General features: G+C 36.9%; 1 protein-coding gene across 2 annotated transcripts in view; it reads right to left on the reverse strand.

The window, feature by feature from the left end:
- Positions 1 to 26,283, reverse strand: part of LOC115213643 (dynein beta chain, ciliary-like) — an 884,597-nt gene that overhangs the window by 812,903 nt on the left and 45,411 nt on the right. For both annotated transcript variants that reach the window (XM_036501971.1, XM_036501966.1), the window contains exons 2-3: positions 17,175 to 17,333; positions 8,920 to 9,101 (exon numbers count right to left, since the gene is read on the reverse strand). In XM_036501971.1, coding sequence (XP_036357864.1) covers positions 8,920 to 9,101; positions 17,175 to 17,333 — 341 coding nt within the window. The remainder of the gene's footprint in view (positions 1 to 8,919; positions 9,102 to 17,174; positions 17,334 to 26,283) is intronic.

Here is a 26,283-nt window from a genome sequence, read left to right on the forward strand (position 1 = left end):
CATTATGACTGGGTGTTGAGGCAGTTACTCAACAAATCAAATGTGGATGTAATATACTTTGATTTTGCAAAATCTTTTGACAAAGTGGATCATGGTATGATATGCCATAAACTACGTGACCTCGGCATAGTTGGAAAACTCGGAGTGTGGTTACATGACTTCCTGAAAGACAGGAGTCAGGCAGTAGTGGTTAATGGAGCCACCTCTATGAACACACAAATAGTGAGCGGTGTTCCACAGGGCACTGTCTTGGGACCACTGCTTTTTATAGTGGGCCTCTCAGATATGCACTCAAATGCCCGGATAGCCACTCTGGCCAGCTATGCAGATGATACGAAAGTCTCGCAGAAAATACAGAACTCCAGCAATGTTGCACACCTGCAGCAGAAGTTGGACTCAATCTACAGATGGGCTGAGGATAATAATATGCAGTTTAATGCTGAAAAATTCCAGGCCCTGCACTACCAGCATCCAAAACTGAATATTAAACTTACAGGATACACCGGTCCACAGGGAATTTCAATCCCAGAGCCTAAGTCTGTGAGGAACCTGGGTATCGACATCAGTGATGATACCTCTTTCCAAGTGCACATTACCAGGATGGCGACAAAGTGCAGACAACTGGTTGGATGGATCCTAAGAACATTTAGAACCAGAGATAAGGAAATCATGATGGTCCTCTGGCAGATATTCGTCCTCAGCCGCCTGGATTACTGCTCACAGCTATGGTCACCCACCAGTGTGAAATTAACAATGGACCTTGAAGCAATCCAGAGAAGATTCACAAAGAAGATCGTCTCTTTACAACAGCTCAGCTACTGGGAAAGGTTGAAACAGCTAAGACTGTACTCCCTAGAGAGAAGACGGGAGAGGTATGCAGCAATATATATAACGATGATGATGATGACATACATACATATCATCATCATCATCATCATCATCGTTTAACGTCTGCTTTCCATGCTAGCATAGGTTGGACGATTTTGACAGAGGGCTGGTGAACCAGATGGCTGCACCAGGCTCCATTCTTGATTTTGGCAGAGTTTCTACAGCTGGATACCCTTCCTAACGCCAATCACTCTGAGAGTGTAGTGGGTGCTTGTTTTTACATGCCACCGGCACAGGGGCCAGTCAGGGGGTACTGGCAACAACCTTGCTCAAATCGTTTTACACATGCCACCAGCACAGGTGCCAGTAAGACGCCGTTGGTAACGATCACACTCGAATGGTGCCCTTTTACGGAAGCCATTTGGCTGCTCTGGCAACAATACGCTCGGATGGTGCTCTTGGCATCCTACTAGCACGGGCACAAGTGCCAGTAAGGCGACGCTGGTAATGATCACGCTAGAATGGTGCCCTTTAAGTGCCACCGGCCCGGAAGCCAGTTAGCCGCTCTGTCAATGATCACGCTCGTACGGTGCTCTTTGCACCCTGCTAACACAGATGCCAGTCATCAATTTTGATTTTGCTTTTGATTGATTTCACTGGCCTCAACAGGACTTCACATGCAGAGTTTTAGTGTCCAAAGAAGGAGAGGTACTCATAAGTGGGCTGGTTACGCCCCTGGCATAGGCCATGAGATTATGGTCTCATTTGGCTTGACGAGTCTTCTCACGCACGGCATATTTCCAAAGGTCTCAGTCACTAGTCTTTTCCTTGGTGAGGCCTAAAGTTCACCACTTCATCCCAGGTCTTCGTGGGTCTACCACTTCCACAGGTTCCCTCAACCACTAGGGTGTGGCACTTTTTCACACAGCTATCCTCATCCATTCTCACGACATGACCATACCAGCGCAGTCGTCTCTCTTGCACTGATGCTTCTTAGGTCCAATATTTCTCTCAAGGTACCTACACTCTGTCGAGTATGCACACTGACATTACACATCCATCGGATCATACTGGCTTCATTCCTTGCGAGGTTACGCATGTCCTCAGCAGTCACGGCCCATGTCTCACTGCCATGTAGCATGGCTGTTCATACCCAAGCGTCATACAGTCTACCTTTTACTCTGAGCGAGAAGCCCTTTGTGGCCAGCAGAGGTAAGAGCTCTCTGAACTTTGCCCAAGCTATTCTTATTCTAGCAGCTACACTTTCAGCGAACCCCCCTCCGCTACTGACTTGGTCCCCTAGGTAACGGAAGCTATTGTAACACGTAGCCATTTTAGCTATTTTTGAAATAAAGCGGGAATTGGCAATATGACGTAATGTCGTATTGCCGAAGAATTATTATTTTCGTTTTTTCCATTGGTTAATATAACTGCTCATAAAGATTCTAAAAAGTTACATAAAGAATATTTGTAATGGATTTCAATTCATTTAAGTCAAGTTGAGCAGTTATAAAAACCCTGGATTTTGGGAAAAATTTTAGAGTTTGTTGGATGTAACTGAACTCCACGACACTCACTCCTTTGAGACATTGGTGATTTTCATGCCATGTCCAAAGAAAATCACTAGTCTATTTTGAATTGTTGATTAATCTATTAGTTAGATTTATGAATTAGCTAGTGAATATATAGCCGTACTTCTACACGACGAAAATTATCTTTCCTTTCACATGTACATAATATAAAATATTATATTTATATAATAAAACTAATTAAGAAAATGTTTCTCTTCACGTTTTTCTTCAACTGAGTATAAATAAATATGCATTTCTGTAATCATTAAATTATATTTTCTTATAGCAGTTAAATGAACACGAAGGAAATATTATACATACAAGTCGTTAATATTCATAGCGTTCCATAAGTATATTTCTTTATAGCATTCAGATTTGTGTATAATGATAACACTTAAGTTATAAGTGACGTTTTAATCATTATATTCACCCTTACTCAAAAAAGCCAAATAAAATAATCTATTTCCCAATAGAAAGCAATAAATAGCATTGCATTACTGTAACAAAACTAAATAGAGAATATACTATAATAATATAACCTAAGAGAAAGCTCAAGGTAGCTTAAAACCACCTATATCAGAAGGCTGCGTGTTCGAATCATGCATACTATGAAGACGCTATTGTATACCAGTGACAGACAGAACGTCATAACCAACGTCGTCTCCATCTCCGAAGATTTCAACTTGTACACAACAAGATAAATACACAGATTTAACTCACGCTGTTAGTGTGAAACTATCACCACGGAAAAACAAATGCAGTATATATATTTGAAAGAGCATCTATATCAAGAGAAACCTGCACAACAAGTGACTCAACTAATCTCCGCTTCGAGACCCAAATCTTGTTATAGAACTTATTATCGCGTACTACATGAACTGGTAAAATAACTCTATCTTAACTCAATATGTTGAGACTTCTCTTATGCTCTGTTGTATTCGCATGCACCTTTATCTGTACCTTTTGTCGCACACACGAACACACAGACACAAATATTATACGCATGCATTCATACCACAACACTACACTAGTAATCACAACTCACTTTGTACACTGTGAATAAAATCTATCTTCTCTTTATAAAAGTAGAACGGTTTTGGCGTCCTTTATTCATTTCCTTTGGCACTGTATAATATATTCATGTATTATGGCTTATATCATTATGTTATGTTAGGATGCGGCCGTGCGGCATACAAGAGAAGACTATGTCACCAACCTCCTAACGTACGGTCGTATATATTCAAAATCCTACACTATCAACTACTTCTAGTTAAAATTAGTAGAAGGGTACAGATGAATGAAATGACGACAGAGGACAGGAGAAAAGAAATAAGGAAATGAAGAAAGAGAATAAAAAAGAAGCATAAAAGTTCACCATTCAACTTTCCAATTGTTTAGATACAAGTCCTTAGGTGCAATCCTGTGTAAATCCATGTAGGTAAAAGTCCTGATAGTGTAAGTATCCAGAAAAAGATGTGAACATATCGAAGTTCAATAACATAATTAACGGAAGTGGTTATTCAGTGGTAAAAAGAAAGAAAATTACATATGTGGAAGTGGGACAAAATTGGTAACTGGTCAAAATGAATAATTTCTGATTCATTGTTATTTTTTCTCATTTTGTACCATTGCATCGTCTGTAGGAGTAAAATTTGCTCAGTATCGGTTACATAGTTGGGAGTAAAAACTGGTCAATATAGTTTACATCAGAGGTTCTGAACAGGGTCCATACAAAATTTCTGGAGGTCCATAGATGAAATGCAGTAAATTGAGTGTCCACAAGTGGCGTGCAATCAAGACATGCTAGTCATGCACTGCATGCCCATTGATATTTTGTATAACTCAAAAATTAATTTAAGAACGTAATGTATTTATAACCACATTGAAAAGTTGTGCACATCATTGGAAACTGAGCTAAAATAGTTACTTTGTCTCAAAGGAAACCCGTCCAGATTGATACTTCACTGTGTTCCCATTTTGCTTCCTCTAGGCATGCTTAAAGAAAAACGCATAAGAAATCTTTTGTGCCCCCATCTTCCAATCTTTCAATACCTATCATTTCTCTTCTGCCTATCTGTAAAAGTCAATGCCTGTAAGATTCTTTCTATCTCTATAAAATAACTGCAGAAGCCATGCTTTCGTTAGCTTTGCTCTCCTCTCCCTTTCTATTAGATCATCTTTGTCAACAATTCTCTGTAACTGATGCTGCTAACAGGGTTTGACTTTTTGACCCATAAAAATCCTGACCAAAACATATCAACAATCCCATAATTCTTAATTAGTAAGGACAAATGTTTGGAATATCTATTTCACTCTGTTGTAAGTTTTGAAATTTATTATCATTAACCATCCTTTTGTATGAACAAATTTTCAAACATTCTGAAATCAGAAATATAATCTATATTATATTTCTGATTTCAGAAATAGCTAATTAATCTTTCATTAATTTACTAAAATTATCTTTCCCTTCATGCTCACACTCACACATGCACTATTAGTTTCATAAGATCTCTAGTATTTTTGAAACATTTGTCAAAATGACTGAAATGTGTGTTATAGAAGAAATTTTGAAAAAGTAATTTTTCACAAAAAGACTTTGAAGGGAAATAATTAATTATAAATGGTGATTGACCAACACAGAAATTACCTGATTTGTGAAGCTACAACAAGAAATTCAAGAGACAATTTCAGGCTAATTTGTATGAAAATAAAAAATGGTTAACTGGTAGTGCTACATTTAATAAGTTATTATGCTGGCTATGCATGTTGTTTTGTCTAGAAAAATATGTTTGGAATGATAAAGGTTATGATGATTTACATAGTTTATATACGGCTATGCTAAAGCATGAACATTCTCAAAGGCATATAAGATCCTTGATAGATCTTAAAACATTCAGAATGTTCACATAGACTTCCAATTAGATGCATCTAAAAAACAGAGCATACAACATCATAATGAGGAAGTTTGACGAAACAGACCCATTCTGTAATGATTGATCACTGTAGTTATGTTTTTTAGGTCACCAAGAATTATCATTTTGGGGTCATTTTGAATTTGAAGAATCTAATAATTGTAGAAATTATAAAGAACTCTTCAGTAAATATGACGAAAAATTAACAAGCCATCTAGATACAGCTTCTATCTTCTCTGGTCTCTCAAACAGAATTCAAAATGACTTGATCGATGCAATTCAAAAGGTTATATTGAATGAAATACAAAATGAACTTAATCAGGCTAAATTTGTTGCTATTGTTGTTGATGAAACATCTGATGTATTGGCATATTCACAACTGTCAACTGTTTTACATTATGTTACAGAAGATTGTGTTACGAAAGAACAATTTACCGGTTTTAATGATGTTGGTGCAGATCAATCTGCAAATGCTTTATCTGAACATGTTTTTAAATGCTTTGAAACATGGAAATGCAGAAAGAAATTGATTGCACAAACCTATGATGGCACCACTACAATGGCAGAACAATTAAATGGGTTACAGTCAAAAGTAAGAAAGAAATATGAATGTGTGATCTTTATTCATTGTTGTGCTGATATCCTAAATTTAGTTCTTTCACTATCATGCTCTGCTAAAAAAGAATGCAAGATTTTTTTTCTACAATAAATGGACTGGGTACATTTTTTTTACAAAATCACCAAAAAGGGTTAATGCATTAGATAACATTGTTAAAAAAAGATTTCCGAAAGCAACAGCAATTGGATGGAACTACTCATGTCTTATTATCACAAAAGAAAATTATAATTTCATAATCAACCTTTTTGAAGACAGCATTGAAAATCTTGAAGCATGGGACAATACCACCATACATTCTTTAAAAGTTCCTGATTTCTTATTTTTATTAGAAGTATTCAGTGACATTCACTGATGTCTTATTTAACATCCTCTAGAGTAAAAGTCATGACATAGTGTATTGTAAAGAGCAAATAGATAAAACTAGAACTGTGCTCAAAAACAAATTTGACAACATTGATTTTGTTGAAGCTATGCCAGAACTCTTCAATCTTTGCAAGTTGATTTTGACAATTGTCTACAACTGCTTCTGTAGAGCGATCCTTTTCTGCTTTGAAATGCAACAGGAGAAAATAGACTATCTGAGTTAGCACTAATGTTAATTGAAAAAGATTTATTACAACAATTGATGAAAAGAGATATCTATGAAAATGTAATTAATATATTTGTTCAGAAAGATCGAAGAATTGAATTGATTTATAAATGAGGCAATAACATTTTCGAACACTTTTAAGAAAAATTTTATTGTATTAAAGGGCATTCTTTCGTTTTAGACTGTAAATTTACAAAATATAAATCAGCTGTTTTATCAGGCTGCTTGCCAATTTCCAGAAAATAATTGACACTCACTTGGGTAGCTTGTTCTGATACTTATTGAACTCAGTACATTGAAAGACAATGACGCGCGCATACATATACACTGAAATATATATATATAAATATAAACACACACAAACACATTGAAAGATGTGTGTGTGTGTATGTATAAATCATTTTGTATAAATAATTTTCTTCTACATTCTTTCAAATTTTCTTTCACCATTAGGTAAGTGTAATTTACATCTCTTCCTTTTCTCCTTGCATGTTGCGATATTTCACATCTTTGCTACTCCCAACAAATGAAAAGAGATGCTACGTTTTTGTTTAGTGTTTTCAGGGCTTTTCACAATGTTGAATTTTCATACTGTTATGTATTGCTCGACATTGTTATGTCCGGTATTATAATGATGTACTTTGTTGTTGGCTCGACTGGCCCAGACTGCGTGACTGGTCACAAATGGCATACCTCCCTGACTGCTCCACTCGTGTCTGTGCATTATCTATTTGTAGTGGAAAAGCCCACTTCTCTTGTTTGGGGGATTCCTCCATAACACATCCCCTTTTGAGATCTTTTTTTCTACACGCAGGATTATATTTTTTTCATTTTCTTTACAGGACCCCAAAAATTTTTTTTTTAAATTTCTTATCTCAGAAAAGTTAATTATTACATGGAGTTCTCCAATATACACCTATCCGCAATTATTATTTTTTCCACTCTATGTATTACATAGAACAACAAAATCTTTTTTCAATTTCTCATCACAGAAAAATTTAATTATGACAGTTCTCCAATATACACCTATCAGCAATTATTATTTTTTTTTTTTCAACTCTATGTATTACACATTCAAAACATGCTATTCAAATGTATGCCACAGGTAGTACTGGCTTTACATTCTTACCAGTAGTACTACGAACACATGAGCATCTTGATTGAAATCCTTTAACAGACTTATATTATTTTTTCTCTGTGTCCCAGGTAGTACTCCAGAAATCCTTCTTCAGCAGAATTGTTATTCATCATATTCTATTATTTCTTTTATTTCATAGAATTTTTTCATCACCAAATTTTTTCTTATTGTATCCTGTGGTCATTGGGGAAGGGTATCTTTTTTTCTTCACAAATGTAAATAAACCCAATCTGTTTCTTAAAGGAGGGACATATTCATTATGCACAGAATGTTATTTACGTCAATGGAGGTAATTGATTGGTTAAAATTGCCGAAATGCAAAAAATTGTAGACGAAATATGTTACAACCTATAGAATTTTCTCAATAAAGCCAAGAGAAAATGATGTTTTATAAACACATTCTACCAGTATACGAAGTTTAAAACTTTTTAGTTACCTAGAAATTATGTTACAAAGTGCCGTTCAAAAGGAAAACATCCGGTCATTGTTGTATCCAGCATGTTTTCAAATTCATGTCACTGAATTTTTCCTTGTTGTATCCTGCAGTCATTATTGTATCCAGTGTGTTTTCGAATTGTTGTCACTGAATTTTTCTTTGTTGTAGTCTGTGGTCATTATTGTATCCTGCATGTTTTCAATTTCTTGTTACATGTTATATCCTGCATATGTTTGAAAACTCATCGATACTGTTATGTCTGGTATTATAACGACGTACTTTGTCATTGGCCCAACTGGCCCGGATTGCATGACTGGCCTTCATCAGGTGTCTTGGGGAAATTTCGAACCTGGGTTCTCATTCCTAATGGTGTCATTATATTCAAGCCATAGATTACAGTGACCATATCTTCATGGCTGGTGATTTTAATGGACATGTCAGGCAGCACCTGGGTGTCTTCCATGAGTACATGGGGACCATGGAATTGGTTCCCAAAGTGAAGAGGGAATAAGGTTGCAATTTCGTGATATGAATGGGGTAAGTCAATTACATCGACCCCAGTGTCAACTGGTACTTATTTTACTGACTCCAAAAGGATGAAAGGCAAAGTGGACTTTGGTTTGTAAAAGGACGTATTGAATAATGTAGTAATACTGTTTGAAAAAAGGATGAAATGGTTATGGCGTGTTAAGCACTAACCTAAAAGTAAACAATCAAATAGATTTAAATACTTTATTAACATTATACTTCAGTTCACTGGAGGCCTCTTTCAGAACATTTTTAAAGTACTTATGAAGAAATCATAAATAAAATAAATCTAACTTACTTTGAAATTTTCTCTATATCCACAAAATTAGGTGGAATAGGTAACACTGTTTTTCCTAAAATTTCACCCATACTCAGGTCAATATTTCTTTTCAAAGAATAAGAGGCTTGAATTATATCTTCAGACACAACAGATGGCCAATTTGCATGATTTTTTTTGTTTGTAATTATTGGAAGCATAACCTGAAATAGGAAATATATAAAGTAAAAGTACTATTTATACATAGAAAAAACTACAAGAAGAGAAACTTTCTACAGCTATTTGTGATGCGCTTGCTAGAATGGTGTTATGTTAACAAGCCAAATTATGTGCTGTGTTTTTTTCATAGCACTTAGCATTTTTAATTTACAACATATATTTTTGTAGAATACATGTTGTGTATGAATCAAGAAATAACCTGAACAAGAGTTGAAAAGTTTCTTATATATTAGAACATAATTGTTAATTGGTACAGAAATAATCTCTTAATAAGAAAAATGAATTAACCTTTGGAGTGGAGAATTGGGAGATAAATGGGAGGGGTAGTATGTGATATTTGAAAGATAATGTTACTGGGTTTATGAATAGATGTTAAAAATTTAGGATAGTAATAAATTTTATCAAGGAAGTTGAAATAGTGAGAAAAATGGGGAGCGAATATTAAGTGAGGGTAAGGGTCAATCATATTGTAGTAGGATGGAAAAGTGGGAATTTCAGGAGAGAAGATGGGTTAGCAGTGGAGAGTGAGTAGTTTCGGTTGAAGAGGCAAAGAAGAGATGAGAGAATGGAATTCGAAGAATGAGGATAGGGTGGCTGAAGGGTTGGTGGGGGTGCTGGGTTGGAGGAAATTGGCAAAGGTATTGTTAAGAAGGTTTATGTTACTAGTGTGATCAAGCTGTAAGTTGATGACAATTGTAAATAGGCAATCACATAGATTTTACAAAGTAGGCAAATGATGCATAGTACCTGTGTTTACACAAAATGATTACATCTGAAAATCTATCTAGCTATCTATCCATCTATCTATCTATATGTAATAATAAAGAGTAAAATTAATTAATCAATTAATAATTAATAATTTTACCAAGTAGTTCGGTATGTTAAAAGAACCATTATCGGTAACCTTATACAAAAATTCTATAATTATAAGCATAATTATAATTAGGGTTCATAATTATAATTATGCTTATAATTATAGAAATTTTGTGTGTATATATATACACACACACACACACACACACACACACACACACACACACACACATACTCTCTCTCTCTCTCCTTTCTTCACTACCTTTGTATTTCTCTTCCAGTCTCTTTCTTTCTTACACTCACAGTCTTTCTCTCTCTCTTTCTCTGCTTTTCTTGACTACCTCTCTCTTATCCTCCTCCTTCCCTCTCAGTCTCTGCACAGCCAGCCATATTTCTCTATCCTCTCTCTGCTTATCCTCACTTCCTTTCCCTCTCAGCCTCTCTCTCTCTCTGCATATCTGTCTCTGCTTCTTCCTGACATTTTTTCTCCCTGTTTCAGTAACATGGACCTCAGCAAAGCCAACTGCATGGAAGACAGCATAAGATTCCAATTCAGAGAAACTAGCAGGTCCGAAATATCAAGACAATGCTCCTCATACAGAACTTTATAGAAGGATTGCCACCAAACACTCTAATTGCAGAGGCCCTGAAAAGTCCTGGATTTCATCAAACCATGGCTTCAATCAAAAGAAAAAGAATTCGTTCATTTGCTCATATGCTTTAATACAACTGCACATGGAGTTACTAGAGAAAATATTTGAAGAGGAAGCAAAAGGATGTAAAAGAAACAAGTGACACAATGAAATCAGGGTGATGCTGTGAAGGAGGAACAGAACAAAGCAGATATTATCACCCTGGAAAAAATGTGAATCCAAGAAGAAGAAAGCAAAGGTCCACCAGGAGAAATAAAAGAAGCCAAATACAAAGGCACAAGCAAGTAGGCAAACTGAAAATGGATGTGGGCCCAAGGTGGGTACAGAAACAAATGTAAAACAAAATAGAACTTGCGAAGACAATGGTTATGATAAAAAGAAAGCCCAACCAGTCTGCAAGTTCTATGCAAAGGGAACCTACTGGCATGGAGACATTGGAACAGGCTGCATCTCAAGCCCCATGTGAGCGGTACTCATTTCATTCACCCCAAGACTGCTTCTAATGACAAAGGTCTAGATCACAAGATACAATGCCACCACCATGGAAATGTGTGGATGATGCATGCACTGCTCCTAAAAGGAAACACATGGTGGATGCAGTACGGACAGCAGCTGCTGAACAGTGTGACTCAGATGTATAAGGCAGCTGACCTGGCTTCAATAGATATCGAGTCTGAGAAACAATTACTCAAACAACAAATGAACTAGGGTGGCCATTCTTATCCTCTGCAGATGTCAAACCAGAAGCTACTACCTAAACTCTATATGACAGGAGAAAAAGGACTCATGGTGGAGTTGCAATGTATATCCAGGAAGATATCACTCCTGTGGTTCTGCTGTCACACTCAAACTCAGTCTGTGACACACTGGTGGTACACACTAAACAGGTGAAAATAGTAATATGTACTACATATCACCAACCAGATGCTCCAAATTATGGGGACACATTTCAAGAGAGCCTCCAAAAAGTGAAAGAAGTGTTAACCAAACCGAATAAAAGCATGCACATACTTCTTCTAGGAGACTTCAAACTCCTAAATGTCAAATGGCTTTCTCTCAGCTATGTCACTGTATGGCCTAAGGCATGAAGAATGATCTCACACACATGTTCTTTATGGAGTAAATAATGTTCTACCCAACAAGAAAAGAAATGTCTTGGATTCTGCTTCACATTTGGCGCTCATCCATAATATGGTGTCACTGATGATTTTCTCAAACCATAACTTGATAAAACTAACAATGTATGGTCTGCAGAAAACTACAGACTTCTTCAAGTACCCAACCCCTCTCCAACCTGAACTTCCACAAAGTTCATTGGAAGGTATTGAGAAAGAGGTCATTGAACAAAACTGGTCTACCAGTCTCTCTACACAAGATGTTGACAAAAAGCTGCAGCAATTTATGGCAATCATGCACAATATGTGCAGTAAGTTTGCTCCAGAAAGAATGCCAAACCAACAGAAAAGTTTAATTCCTTGGGATAAGAAGATTCTAATTAGACAACAAGCTAAAATCTCAAATCTTCTAAATGGACCACTGAAGGATAGCAAATGATATTCTCTGAAACAAATATTGCTCCATGAAAATGAGAGGGCAGAAAAAGAAACCAGCGCTGTCAAACATATTAAGACAAACCTTAAACCATTCTATAGATATGCAAAAGAGTCTGCTTTAGTACAGTACAAAATATAGCTACTGTTCGAAGAAAATGGCTTGTATTTTTCCTCTTGATTTTCCTCACCCCACTACATAATCTCTACCCTACTTACTCATCCCATAACCACACTTTTAATTATTTTTTGTTTCCTCATGGTATAAGCCAAAACACAAGGTATAGAAGTCACACAATGTGAAAGCTCATCTTTGATGCAAGTCTGATGAAATGCCTCTCTAATGTCTAAAACCACTAACATTACATAAATTTTCACTTTGAATTTTTGCATAAACTAGCATTGCAAGCAAAGTTGCAGCAGAAACAATTCTAATGAATCACTAAAGATGTGTTAAAGAATTTTCTTAGTCTTCTTGTTTAAATTATTTCCACTTGGCTAAACCGACTATGCAGTGAGATTGTAGTGAAACAAGAAATTTCTATACTTGAGGAATTCAAGCATTGGCCTGGAACCCAACAGCGTTAATAGCCCAGAATTTGAGTCGAGTGCTTCTCTGGATATATAAATTCAGCAAAATATAAGAATATTAAAATTTTGTTTAAACATCACCATAGAAAATAAGTCATCAATTGAGTATGCAACAAAATTTCAATATAGAAGAATTGAGCACATCACTAGATTATCAGTTGAATTTAATGCACAGAAGAATAGGTGTACCATAAAGGTAAAATGAAATGAAATGAAATACTGGAATTTGTTTTTGAAGAAAACTAGAAAATTAAATACATGAACTAAATGAATACACAGAACATATATGATAAAGATTTACAACAGAAATTAAATCAAAACTTTTCACTCACATTACAGGCAAATTAAAATTATAGATAAATTAAAATTACAAGCAAATAAAAAGTAAAAACAAAGTAAATTTGGAAAATATTTATAAAATCTAATCATACATATATACAATATTCACATAATATTTCTGTCATGGAAACTTGTAAAACATCCCACTCTACATACGGCAACCTTGCAGAATGTACATTGGAAAGAAGTTTCGACTGGCCATCCACTGGGAGTTTTTCTTTGTTGATGTAGACATTCATAGCACTGTCTTTTGCGATTCTCAATTTTTTATTTTTTATGGAGATTGGCTGAACTGAGAAGGATATCTCTCTGGCAGGCTTTGGTTTTCCTTCCTGCAGTTATTTTTCTGGAGGAATAACCTGCCCTCAGCTGAGTTGCTACATCTGCTGAGAACTGCAGATGGTCGCACCACTTTCAAACCCCTCCTGATTTGGTATATAATATAAACACATTTACAATGATTGTGTTTACTATATACCAAACCATTTATTACCCAATCTACCAACTGGATAATACCTTATAATTTGGTTCAGCCAATCTACATTGCCCTGTTATAATCGAGGTTCACAAACATGGTGCCATTTTTATCTACACGTCATTGTGCACTGGTAGATAGAAAATTTATCTGCCTCTTATCTCTGTATGTGAGATTTCCTTTCTGCCATTGGATTATTTCACCTCTTTTTTATAAATTTTGTTTTTTTTTTAATGGCAGCCCTTTTCTACTAGTAATTACTGTAGCACATATATACATTATCACAGCTTCTAAATCCACTGCAAGTTTAACGAAAGTAAAAAATATTATACTGCCCTGGTTATGGTATAGAAATGATAAATTTCAGACCAGATCGTTCCCTAGGCCATGCTGTCTAACATTATTGTCCCTTTTCCCAGTATAAAAACTAAAGCCACAGCAGTACCCCTATTTATTTTGCAAGTTTTCCAAACTTTATCCCCAACTCCATGAGCTTTTCTGGCATATATTGTCGGAAATGAACCCTTCCTTTATACCCCACTATGCCATCATCGACGGATAGGTATCTATCAGGATTGTAGAGGGTTTTATATGCATTTTCAATGAAGTCGACAGGAGGTCTTATTTTAAATAAAGGATCAAAGTTTGGTTCTCCATGTGCTGGGGTACTGCTAGTGTCTCTCACAAGAAAATATTGGCTCAATTTCACAAAACATATCCTTGTCAAAATACTGGAAATGTACTGGTCTCCAAAAGGTTTCTGATTACTCCAGTAATTTGTAATTCTGGGTAATTGTCTTACACCATAATAATATTTATGGAAAAATATGCCTGTATTTCTTCTATGCTTGTGAGGAACCACAAGCTATCTTTTTTTCCAGTTTGTTTATATTCTGCATAACAGTTTGTTTCCACAGTGATTGCTTGAAACAAGCTTACTGGAAAAAATAAGAAAAAAAATGTCCCCGTCACTTAGCGGTTCGGCAAAAAGAGACCGATAGAATAAGTACTGGGCTTACAAAGAATAAGTTCCGGGGTCGATTTGCTCGACTAAAAGGCAGTGCTCCAGCATGACCGCAGTCAAAATGACTGAAACAAATAAAAGATAAAAGATAAAAGATAATGGTATAAATTTGTCCTCGCTGTTGCTATCGGTGTTCTCTTCAGAATCGCTGCTTTCAGTTTTGGATACAGAAATATCTGATTCATTCTCATATACCACATGCTTTTGGAGTTCACTCATACATTTTCCCAATTTCCCCATATCTTCCATTGAAAAGCCCTCAAATTCAGAATAACTGTTTGATAGCATGAAACACATCCATTTTAGAAGTTGAAAGAACTTGCCAAAGAAAATATTCTAGGATTTTGCACCTGCATTTTTCATTCAAGTTGATATATTTCTAAACTAGGCTGTCAGTAATATATCTAGGTTTATTCAGTAATCACTGGAAGTTCTCATTGGGTGTATGGTGGGTATTGTACAGTTTAGTTTCTAGGTTTAATACATCTACAAAGTAAGCTATTTTATTACACTTTTTGAAGGAGATAGAAAGATTAATGTTCTCAAAGAAAGCATGGAGATGTTTTCTCAGCCTTTCCACTTCAGACTGGGAACATCCAGAGGTGAGCATCATTGCTATATAGTCTACCCCATCCCAACTTTGGAATACTCTTCTCCAATTCATATAGTCCCCACAAAATCACTCCAGAGTATCTATTCTAGAGAAAGTACATCCTTAACATAGCAAGGATTGCCTCCCAATGTCTGGTCTCTCTCTTCAGTGCTAAAAAATATTTCATCCACAACAATTATTGATACTCTACAAGACTCCGATGAAGCTAACAATGGAGTATTGCTCTTACATATGGAACAGTATTCCAACTGATTACACAGACATGCTGGACAACCTCTAGAAAAGGGCCTCATGACTTATTGGCATAAAGTCACTAAAAGACATGCCCCAAACTTTGGCCCATAGGTATGTTGTCTCCTTTCTCTGCTTTTTACAGGTACTGTAATAGCCTTTGCTCCTCAGATCTGGTTGGGTTCATTTCCACATCTACTAAAGCACTTCCATATCACTCTTCACTCCTTTTCCCATCATTCTTATTGTGTCCAGGCTCATAGGATATGCACAAATCATTACATCCAGTCCTTCCTTCCTAAAACACTGTCCTCCAGGAATTCTTTCCCATTTCATGTATTTTGCAACAGGAGTTGACTTAGAAAGTTTTAAGTGGAATATTAATAGCATCAATCTTCCCATGGTTTGTCCATGGCCTTTGGAGGTCATGGGCACACCTTCCTCCAAACCCAGCAAGTAAAAGAAATAAAATGGTACAATGAATCTCAAAGTATTAGTACAAGGTGCTTTGGATTTCTAATTTTCAGGCAACTGGATCCATACTGAAAAAAATCACCTGGCAGACCTGGAACCATTACAGCTCCAGAAAATGTGGCAGCAGCAAGAGCATCCATTCAGCAATCACCAAAGCATTCTGCTTGTAAGCATAGAAAAGTATTTGTGATACTCAGAGTTTGAGAAGAATTCTGCATGCTGATTGGAGATTGCATCCTTACAAAATGATGTTGGTTCAAGATATAACTGAGACAAATCATAACAACTGCAGAGCCATATGTGTGAATTTTCTTGTACAAGTTCCCTCTGCAGCTGTTCTTCTGAGTACCAATGAGGCTTGTTTCCATATCAATGGAGTAGTAAATGAGCAGAAGTTTCACTACTGGGCTGAACATAATCCTCATCATCTCCACCAACAACCGCTTCACTTTCCCTGCATAGCTGTTTGATGTGCATGTACCAACTTTAGTGTAAACAACTTGTAATTTTTTGAAGAAGTGGTGCAACAGTAATTGTTACTTCTGGCTAGTAGGTTGAAATGTTGAAAGCCTTTCTGTGCTCCAGACTGGACAATTTGGATACAGAACATGTGTGATTTCAACAGGATGGGGCCACAGCTCACACAGCATGATGTTCACTCAGCGTTGAAGGAAACGTTTCCAAAGCATTTGATCTCTTTAAGAGGAGACGTGGAGTGGCTAGCAAGGTCATAAGATTTAAGCCCTTGTGACATTTTCCTTTGGGGATACCTTGAACTCTTGAGGATTTGAAGGAAATGATCAAAGAAGAAATCAATGCAATTCCACCTGAGATGACATGAAGAGCCTTGGGGAACCTTTTGTCTTATAATTTTTAAAACCCATTAAAACAAAACCATAGATAGCTGTGTTCTTTTTTTATATCCATTCAAAATGTGGAAGATCCTTATGTCCCACCTGTATATACTGTATTGTTTTACCTGAATACGTGGGTACAATTTATAAAGGGCTGTATATGAGATAGAAAGATATTTTCTTCATTAACAATGATTAAAGAGACTTTTTTTCCATTTGGTTCCTAGTTGACAATGTGTCACTCCTCTTGCTATTCAGTGAAATATAGGTCCCCAATAACATCTCTCGATAGTTTCCCAGAAAGCATTTTAATAATTAAGCTGATTTAATAATTAGTTTAAAATTCCATAATTTAAGCTAATTTAATAATTAAAAACAGGGTGCTAAAATTGAAACATTTCAACATTGAATAAAAGAATCAACAATAAAACATAACTGACCTCATTATAGAAGACTGACATGTAATCAAGAGGAGAGTGGCTCAAATCACTACAAATAAATGACTCTAATAAAGGATCAGTTTGGGAAATAGGCTGATCAAACTTTCTGATAAAATAGCAGGATTTTGCTGACACAGCTGCTGGCCATTTACTCAAAACCTGTAAAATAGAGTGAGATAAGAATATATGTTAATAACATGCCTATCTTAATCAAGAGATTAAGTAGGCAAGTCAGACAAGAAAGGACTCAATACATTTGAATGTACAAGGTGGCCATAAAGTTTGGATACATAGGAAATATCATTAATCTTTTTTTTTCCACATATGAGTTGATGGACATGAGGGATTGTCACATCAACACATAGCAGATGCTTTCAATACACCTCACCCCACAAGGATCCCCATTGCCTTTCTCACAGAGGGGAAGATAGTTAAGAAATTCAAAGAAACAGGCAGTGTCTTGGGTGAACCCCATTCTGGATATCCAACAATAATGGTTGAAATGAAAAAAGCTGGCATGGCTAGGGTTTGTTATAATACTTCACAGGACATCAAAGAAGCTGAGTGTTCACCAAAAGCATACACATCAGACACCTTAGAAAAGAGAAATTTCATACATACAAGTCACAAATCTGCTGCAGACAAACACAAGCCTTTTAATACACAGAGTGTGTCAGTTTTTTGAGGCCATTTCTATGAATTTAGAAAAAGATACATAGCTCATCAAAGAAAAGCTACATCATCTTTTTTGATGTCATTGGATTTCCTGTGAAGGAGCCATCCTTTTGGAAGAGGGGCCCTATCTTGTAATGTAGGCTGTTTCTTTGGCAATGTTAAAGAAAGCTTTAAGGTTTGACTTTATATTTTCTATAACCCAGGCTTCCTTATCTACTCCCTCTTTTTCAGGGATCGAGGCAGACTTTTCTCAATCTCTAACAGTGTTCTTTTCAGGCAGGACTTTTCACTACTTTTGAGATGTTTGTTCAGGTGGTTTGCAATCTTTGTCTGTTGTCTCATAAGAATTTTCGGTTAATATAGGGCGTGACAAATATCGGAAAATCAAAAAAAAAATGTGTGTAATAGGTGTAAAACAACTTCCTATGAACGAATATGAAAAAAAAAATTCGCGCACGCGAAAGGGGGGTGGGGGAGAGGCCTCGGAAAATTCACATCGGGAAGTTCCGAAAGCGTCTGAGGGGCTGACCCGGGCACCAAAACAAAAAAAAAATTGTGTAATATGTGTAAAACAACTTGCTCTAAACGAATATGAAAAAAAAAATTCGCTCTCGAGAAAGAGGGGTGGGGGAGAGGCCTCGGAAAATTTATGTCGGGAATTTCCGAAAGCGTCTGAACCGGGCACAAAAACAAAAACAAAAACAGCGTAATAGGTGTAAAAAAAATTGCTCTAAACGACTATCATGAAAAAAATGCGCGCTCGCGAAAGGGGGGTGGGGGAGAGGCTTCGGAAATTCACACATGAATCATAAACTCCGTATTTTTGTACATATTTCGCAAAAAAAAAAAAATAATAAAGAGAAGAAATTCTGAAATAGTGTAATATGTGTAAAACAACTTGCTCTAAACGAATATGAAAAAAAAAATGCGCTCTCGAGAAAGAGGGGTGGGGGAGAGGCTTCGGAAATTCATACATGAATCATAAACTCCGTATTTTTGTACATATTTCGCAAAAAAAAAAAAAATAAAGAGAAGAAATTCTGGAAAAAGTGAAGAAATGTTGGATCTCTGCCATGTGAATCAAAATACGTGTCAGAAACATCTTGAAATACTACAGAAATTATGTTACGAAAATGATAATGTATACATACCTCTTTGAGTGGTCCATCGACAGTGTTGATAAAGAAATGAGATGGGTTGCGTTTAGAGGAAAAAATTATCGCGGGCCAGGATAAAACTTAACGCTTGTGTATCTACGACTGAAATGAATATATGAACTTGTTCTGTACCAAGGAGCGGAAATCCTCCACACCAGAAGAATGGATGAGTAAACACTGGTCAATGAAAGGTCAGTCTTTTGTCTTGAATAGAACTTGTTACCAACTATCGTCTTGTAAACAACTGTTCTTAGACAAAAGACTGACCTTTCTTGAATAGAACTTGGTACCAACTATCGTCTTGTAAACAACTGTTCTTAGACAAAAGACTGACCTTTCATTGACCAGTGTTTACTCATCCATTCTTCTGGTGTGGAGGATTTCCCGCTCCTTGGTACAGAACAAGTTCATATATTCATTTCAGTCGTAGATACACAAGCGTTAAGTTTTATGATAGAGAGTGGCCCTTTGCAATTCATGTGAATTAACATTACAGGATGGGATTCGCCGATTTACTAATGACATTGAGGCATTGGATTTTTTTCGAAAACATAATATCATTCCCCGCACAGTTGACTGCCCTAGATGCAATTTACCATGTACATTGCAAGGAAATACAAACATCTTCCGATGTGGAAGGACTGTTCGCCGTCGAAGGCAACGGCCAACACAATGTCGATATTCAATATCCCTATACAGCAATACATTTTTGGGGAAGAGCCAGCTATCACCAGGTCAAATCTTGTTATTTGTAAATTACTTCCTCATAGACGGTTGGTCGCACTCATTAGCCGTTGAAAATTTGAAAATTTCGTATTCGACCTCAATCGATTGGCGATCCTTCTGCTCCGAGGTTTGTCAACATTGGGTAGAGAATTACCAGGACCAAATCGGTGGACCAGGAGTTGAAGTGGAGATCGACGAATCTGTTATTGTAAGGAGGAAATACAATCGAGGAAGACTGACAAAAACTATCTGGCTCTTCGGTGGAATCGAGCGGGTAGCCAAAAAGAAATTTTTGATACCTCTTTCATCTGAGTGTGGTGAAGAGGAAAGGCGAGATGCCGCCACACTGATCCCCTTAATTACCCGATATATACGCCAAGGGTCGGTAGTATATAGTGATTCTTGGGGTGCTTATAACTCTCTTGGAAATATCGGGTATACTCACTTCCGCGTCAACCACAGCGAAAACTTTGTGGATCCGACAAACACGTCGGTGCACACGCAGACAATAGAGAGATTGTGGGGGTCAGTGAAGAAATCGGTTGTTCGCCCAGGCATTCGTGCCTGTTACCTAAAACAATACATGGCGAAGTTCCTTTTTTTGGACAGCATCAGACCTGCTGCCAAGAGAATACACGTATTCTTATTGGCAGCAGCAAGTCTTTATCCTGGCCCGCGATAATTTTTTCCTCCAAACGCAACCCATCTCATTTCTTTATCAACACTGTCGATGGACCACTCAAAGAGGTATGTATACATTATCATTTTCGTAACATAATTTCTGTAGTATTTCAAGATGTTTCTGACACGTATTTTGATTCACATGGCAGAGATCCAACATTTCTTCACTTTTTCCAGAATTTCTTCTCTTTATTATTTTTTTTTTTGCGAAATATGTACAAAAATACGGAGTTTATGATTCATGTGTGAATTTCCGAAGCCTCTCCCCCACCCCCCTTTCGCGAGCGCGCATTTTTTTCATGATAGTCGTTTAGAGCAATTTTTTTTACACCTATTACGCTGTTTTTGTTTTTGTTTTTGTGCCCGGTTCAGACGCTTTCGGAAATTCCCGACATAAATTTTCCGAGGCCTCTCCCCCACCCCTCTTTCTCGAGAGCGAATTTTTTTTTTCATATTCGTTTAGAGCAAGTTGTTTTACACATATTACACAATTTTTTTTTTGTTTTGGTGCCCGGGTCAGCCCCTCAGACGCTTTCGGAACTTCCCGATGTGAATTTTCCGAGGCCTCTCCCCCACCCCCCTTTCGCGTGCGCGAATTTTTTTTTTCATATTCGTTCATAGGAAGTTGTTTTACACCTATTACACACATTTTTTTTTTGATTTTCCGATATTTGTCACGCCCTATATTAACCGAATTTTCTTCTCCCCAGGAATCTTGTTTGTGTGTGTGTGTTCTGGGACAGATCTGTCACATATGGCTTGCATTACGGACATGAAATGTTTGAAGCTTGATGTCAATGTCTGGTGTGGAAAGACATTTAAGCCAACCTTGTTTCAGAATCTTTCTCAATTGACATCCATTCAGCTGTGCTTTGTACAGGCTGTATGGCTGTAGGGGCTTTTGGTTAATCTATTATGTTGTGATCTGAGACTAGTGCCAGTGTCACTTTCATATTATGGATGACATCCATATTGTGAAGCAGAGATCTAGTATATTATTTACCTTGGTTGGTTGCAGCACAATTTGCTCCATGAATGAAGCATTGCTAAGGTGGATCAGGGACACTACCAGTACTTGTTGGCAATATGTCATTCCTAAGACTATTAAGCTCTCAGACCATCCCACAAAGAAAAACACTGATGTGTTGCTCTAGTTTGGTGAGAACTTTTATCTTTGCAAGGCAGTCCTCAAACTTACCTCTGTGATTTGGAATAGCTGGTGGGCAATATGTAGTACATATAACAAGTTGTATGTTGTGTACAATTTGAGTATCGCACACTGAATTTGAATATGACAGCAGAACCTGAGGTATGAGGTCCTCTCATATGTATACTGCAACTCCACCAGGGCTCCTTTCTTTTCTGCCTATTCATATTGCAACATATTTTGGTGTGTGTACATCTGCATCCCCTATATCAGGTCTTAGATGCATTTCCACAAACGCTAAGCATAGAGCTTGATTGCATGTAGCAAGGTCTCTCTGGAAAGAGATTTCTGTTTTGCAGTTGAGGTGCAACAGACCTCTGATGTTTAAAAGCAATATTTGTGTAATGCCTGTGTTGGTGTTCATGGTGGCCATCCTGTATCAGTTGTATGTGGTGGTGGGTGTGGTTTCAAGTTTGTGCTTGTAGCCAGGTCAGCTGCTGTACAATCTATTGTGCCATACACAAAAACGAGTTTTGTTCAGCTGCTACCTTTTTCACATCTCGATGAGGCTGGCTGTGTGTTGGGGCACATACTATATCTGCATATCATCTTTGGGGAGTAGACAGTGTGCAGTTTTTTCTTCTTTGGTGTCTTTCCTTTTGTCCTCTTCCTGGAAAGATGTTTTGTTTTAGGCCCATGCAGTTTTGGTAGGGTTTGGTAGTTTGCACTATCATCATCGTGTCAACAGTTTCCTTGCAGGTAAAATCTGCATATGCTTTTGCTTTTACTTTCTTTTGTACCTCCTGTTTCTTTTGTTGGAGATCTAGCAAAAGTTCTTTGTTTTTTTTCCATTTCCTTTTCTTTTAACCCCTTGCTCTCCCTTTTTCTGAGAGCTTTTGCTTTGTCATTTATGACCTTTTGTTTTCTTCCTTTTCCAGCCCTCTCAAATCTTTGATTGTCTACTGTAGTGAGGGGGAGGGCCAGTATCAGTGTTTCTTTCATTTGCAGGCCTCTCAGTTGTGGCTTTGGATTTGCTCTTTTGAGGGACCAGTGGGACCTTGAGGATTTTTTGTTCCTTTTCACTTTCTCCATTCTTTTTGACATCCTTGCTACAATCAGTTCCCAGAATGGCATCAAGGATGTCAATGTGCTGTCTAATGAGATCATAGAAATTTGAAGCAATTACTCTTTAGTGCCATTGTGATGATGGTGTATGTGGTTGGTGAGTGTTGCAGATTTACTATGATTATTGTATCTAAAAGAATAGAGATGAGTGGCATACCATTGCTTATGGTTGATCCTATGTATATGGCTGTAGAGTTGTGTAATAGATTAAGGACCGTGCATTTGTAAATTACATAATATCTTCTGATGGCAATTACAATTAGGTGAATTTTGGGGACTGTGTTCAGTAATAGAGGAGGTAGTATCGTCAGAGGAGAGGTTATAGAAGGGGGGGTGAAAATTTCTATATTATTATTATTATCATTATTATTATTAACGTTATCATTACTATCATTGCTATTACTACTATTGTTATTATTAATTCTACTATTTGTAGGGGTGTTAGAGATTGTGGTGGTGTTCCAGGTAGTGTCGGTAGGATGGGTTGGGTTGTGTTTGTGGTCTAATGTAGGGGTATCTGTACTGTAGCTGTGTGTGTGTTGAGTGTTCGTATTACTAGAGTTTTGGTTATGTGAGTTTTGATAGTAAAGAGAAAGCTTTTGCTTATTCGAGGCTGCTACAATAGATTTGAAGTTAGGTGAGTTAGAATAAGATAGTTTCAGGGTGGATCGATTAAAGATAGAATGATATTTATGTTGTCGAGGGAAGTTAGAGTCTAGTATTCTAAAGAAGGATTTAGCTAAGTTCTTAACGTTAAGTGAGAATGGTGGTGTGTACCACAGAATAGAGTGACCGCCACTTTTTTTAGGTGTTCTAGGAGTAGAGCTATCTAAGTTGTTAGATAAATGAGTGCTATCTATATTTTGGGGAAAGGTGTGTGGGAGGCGAGGCCTGTTATTGTTAGTTGTTTTATTTGTTTTCATTTTTGACCTAGTGTTAAATGAATGTGTGGGGTCTAGGTTGCCTGGGTGCGAGACCTTCCATGGTTCCATCGACTAATGTGTGTGGCTGGTTGTGATTGTGATGGTTGTTGCATGTTTGAGATGTGATTTGGGATATGTATTGTTTGAGCCTGGTGTTATGGATGTATTCTATTTGTTGGAAGAAGCCGCTAGTGGCAAGTGCTTGATTACAATATGGTGCGTGATTATTGAAAATTTCTTTAGTGGAAGAGAGGTCGGATATGCGGGTTGAGATGCCCTTGATTATGTTATTGAAAGTGGATTTGTGGTGATTGGAGTGGATGTTAAGGTATTGGTTAGGTTTGTGGTAAGGGGAGTATTGGGATGTTGATAAGTTTAAGGTTGCATCAAGAAAGTTAGCAGTTTTGTGAGCGTTTTGGAATGTGATAGATAAGTTTAGGTTAGAGAAGAATTTATGTAGATCCTTTCTAGTTCTTTCTAAGGAGGATTTATTTATGCTTTTGGTAACTAATAAAGCGTCGTCCCTGTATAGGCCTCCCTTGATATTAGGGAAGTGCTTGTGGAGCTGATGTAGTATATAAAGTCCAAGTAAGTCAGTGACCTGATCTGAATCAGAGGATCCCATGGTTATGTTGAATAGGCTGCTATGGTTGTTGCTATGGTTATTGACCCGGCACCATAGTTTGCTTTCAAAAGAAATAAGGGTTTTGCGGGCATTAAGTATAATGTTCATTTCTAGTGGGGTTAGGTTAGTAAAGTTCCTAGTTAGAAGAAGAGCTTGATTAAGGAGTTTAGGAGAATTAGAAGAGCAGTAATTATTTATGTTGAATTGTAAGAAGGAATATGAGTTTTTGAATTTTAGAAGATGGAACCATGTAATAACTTCACCAGTGTGGGACCAAAGGTAAACGTTTAATTTATCCTTGACGATAGGTACTATTTTGTCTAAAATGTTTTTGCTTACCCTTCCTAGGTTGGATTTGGTGGGGCATATTAGGTGTATTGAAGGTTTGGTAATAGAGTCCTTCTTGTGATCTTTAAGATTAAAGTGTGGAAATGCAGGGCAGTATGGGTCAGTTCGGTCCTCCACTTGTGATTTCCTCATAAGTTTGCAGTGGTTGTTGTTGATTTCATTTAGGGCAGATGTTGGTGCCAGCTTGTATGATTTGTTGAGTTCTTTCTTTATGAATATGTTGTATTTCTCAATGCTAATGGGGTACATATTTTCTGTTTTGTCCGAGAAGACATGTAATTTTGGGGATGCAATGATCCATTTTATGGTGTTTGAGAGCTTTTTTTGAAAGGGGGATTTGTATTTAGAGAATTTAATGTTTCTAATCAAATTAATCATATCCGCTTCAAATTTTTTGAGATGGGGGTTGTGTGGAGGGTTCTTATATGATTTGAGGTTGTAGTCATTGTTCTTATTGTCAGTTCTATAACCTTATAAATCTACATTCTAACTCCTAATCCCTAACTAGTTCCTCACATATACAACCATCTAATTACATTCGTATGTATGTGCATCCACCCATGTGTGCATGTATATGTATGAATGAGTGTATGCATATATGTATGTATGTGGGTATGTGTAAATATATTTTGAATAATGCACATGGTTGTAAAGACTATGGTGCTTGGAATGTACGTTAAAGTGGAAAGGTGAACAACAATGGATTGCATCTGCTACAAATGTGCTCTGAGCTAGGATTGATTGTTGGGAATACTTACTTTCATCATAAGATGAACCATAAAATTACCTCGATTCACTCAAGATCAAAGCAAGGTCACATGATTAACTTTGTATTAACTCAGAAAGCTGACTTACAAGATTTGTGCAGTCTCATAGTATTGCATGGTACTGATTGTGATACTGATCACAAAATAGTTAGGATCCATTAGAAGATTTGTAGTGCAGGTGTACAAGTATCAAAGAAGACTGATGTAGAGCAGCTAAAACAACCACAAGTTTTGCAGTTGTTTCAGAAGAAATGCAGTAATGTTAATTTTGAAGGTTCATGGCAATCTTTCTGAGATGGAATATATAAAATGGGATCAGAGGTATTAGGTTTTAAGAAGAGGCAGCTCTGAGACTGGTTTGATCCCAATGATACAGTGATAAATGAGCTTTTAGCAACAAAGAGGTCCACTTATGAAAAGCTTCTCGACCCAAACATTAAGAACAAAGCACAACTGGAGAAGTTGTACAAATCTCAGAAAGCAGACTTTCAAAAAGAACTCAGAAGGCTTAAAGACACTTGGTGGAGAAATTTGTCTCAGGAAGTACAGGTAGCCTATGACAGGAAAGACATTAAAATTTTCTATATTTTATTGCAGCAAGCTTTTAAACTGCAACAGTCATCATCATATATTCCCTTGAAGTTGAAAGATGGAAATGGGGTTATTAAAGATTCTCCTGGAATAATGAATAAATGGAGAGAACACTTTGCAGATCTTTTCCACAATCTGTCTGTAGTGAACATGGATATAATAAACAAAATTTCTCAAAGAAAGATAGTGCAACACATAAACAATACACCTTCCAATGAAGAAGTAAATCTGGCATTATGTAAACTGAAATCAGGTAAAGCCCCTGGATTGGTTGGCATTCCAGTTGAAATTCTGAAAGCAAGTGGGGATCATATTTCATCTGAAATTCACAACCTGATAACTCA

This window comes from Octopus sinensis, linkage group LG1 (assembly GCF_006345805.1).
Source record: "Octopus sinensis linkage group LG1, ASM634580v1, whole genome shotgun sequence".
NCBI classification, from domain to species: Eukaryota; Metazoa; Mollusca; class Cephalopoda; order Octopoda; family Octopodidae; genus Octopus; species Octopus sinensis.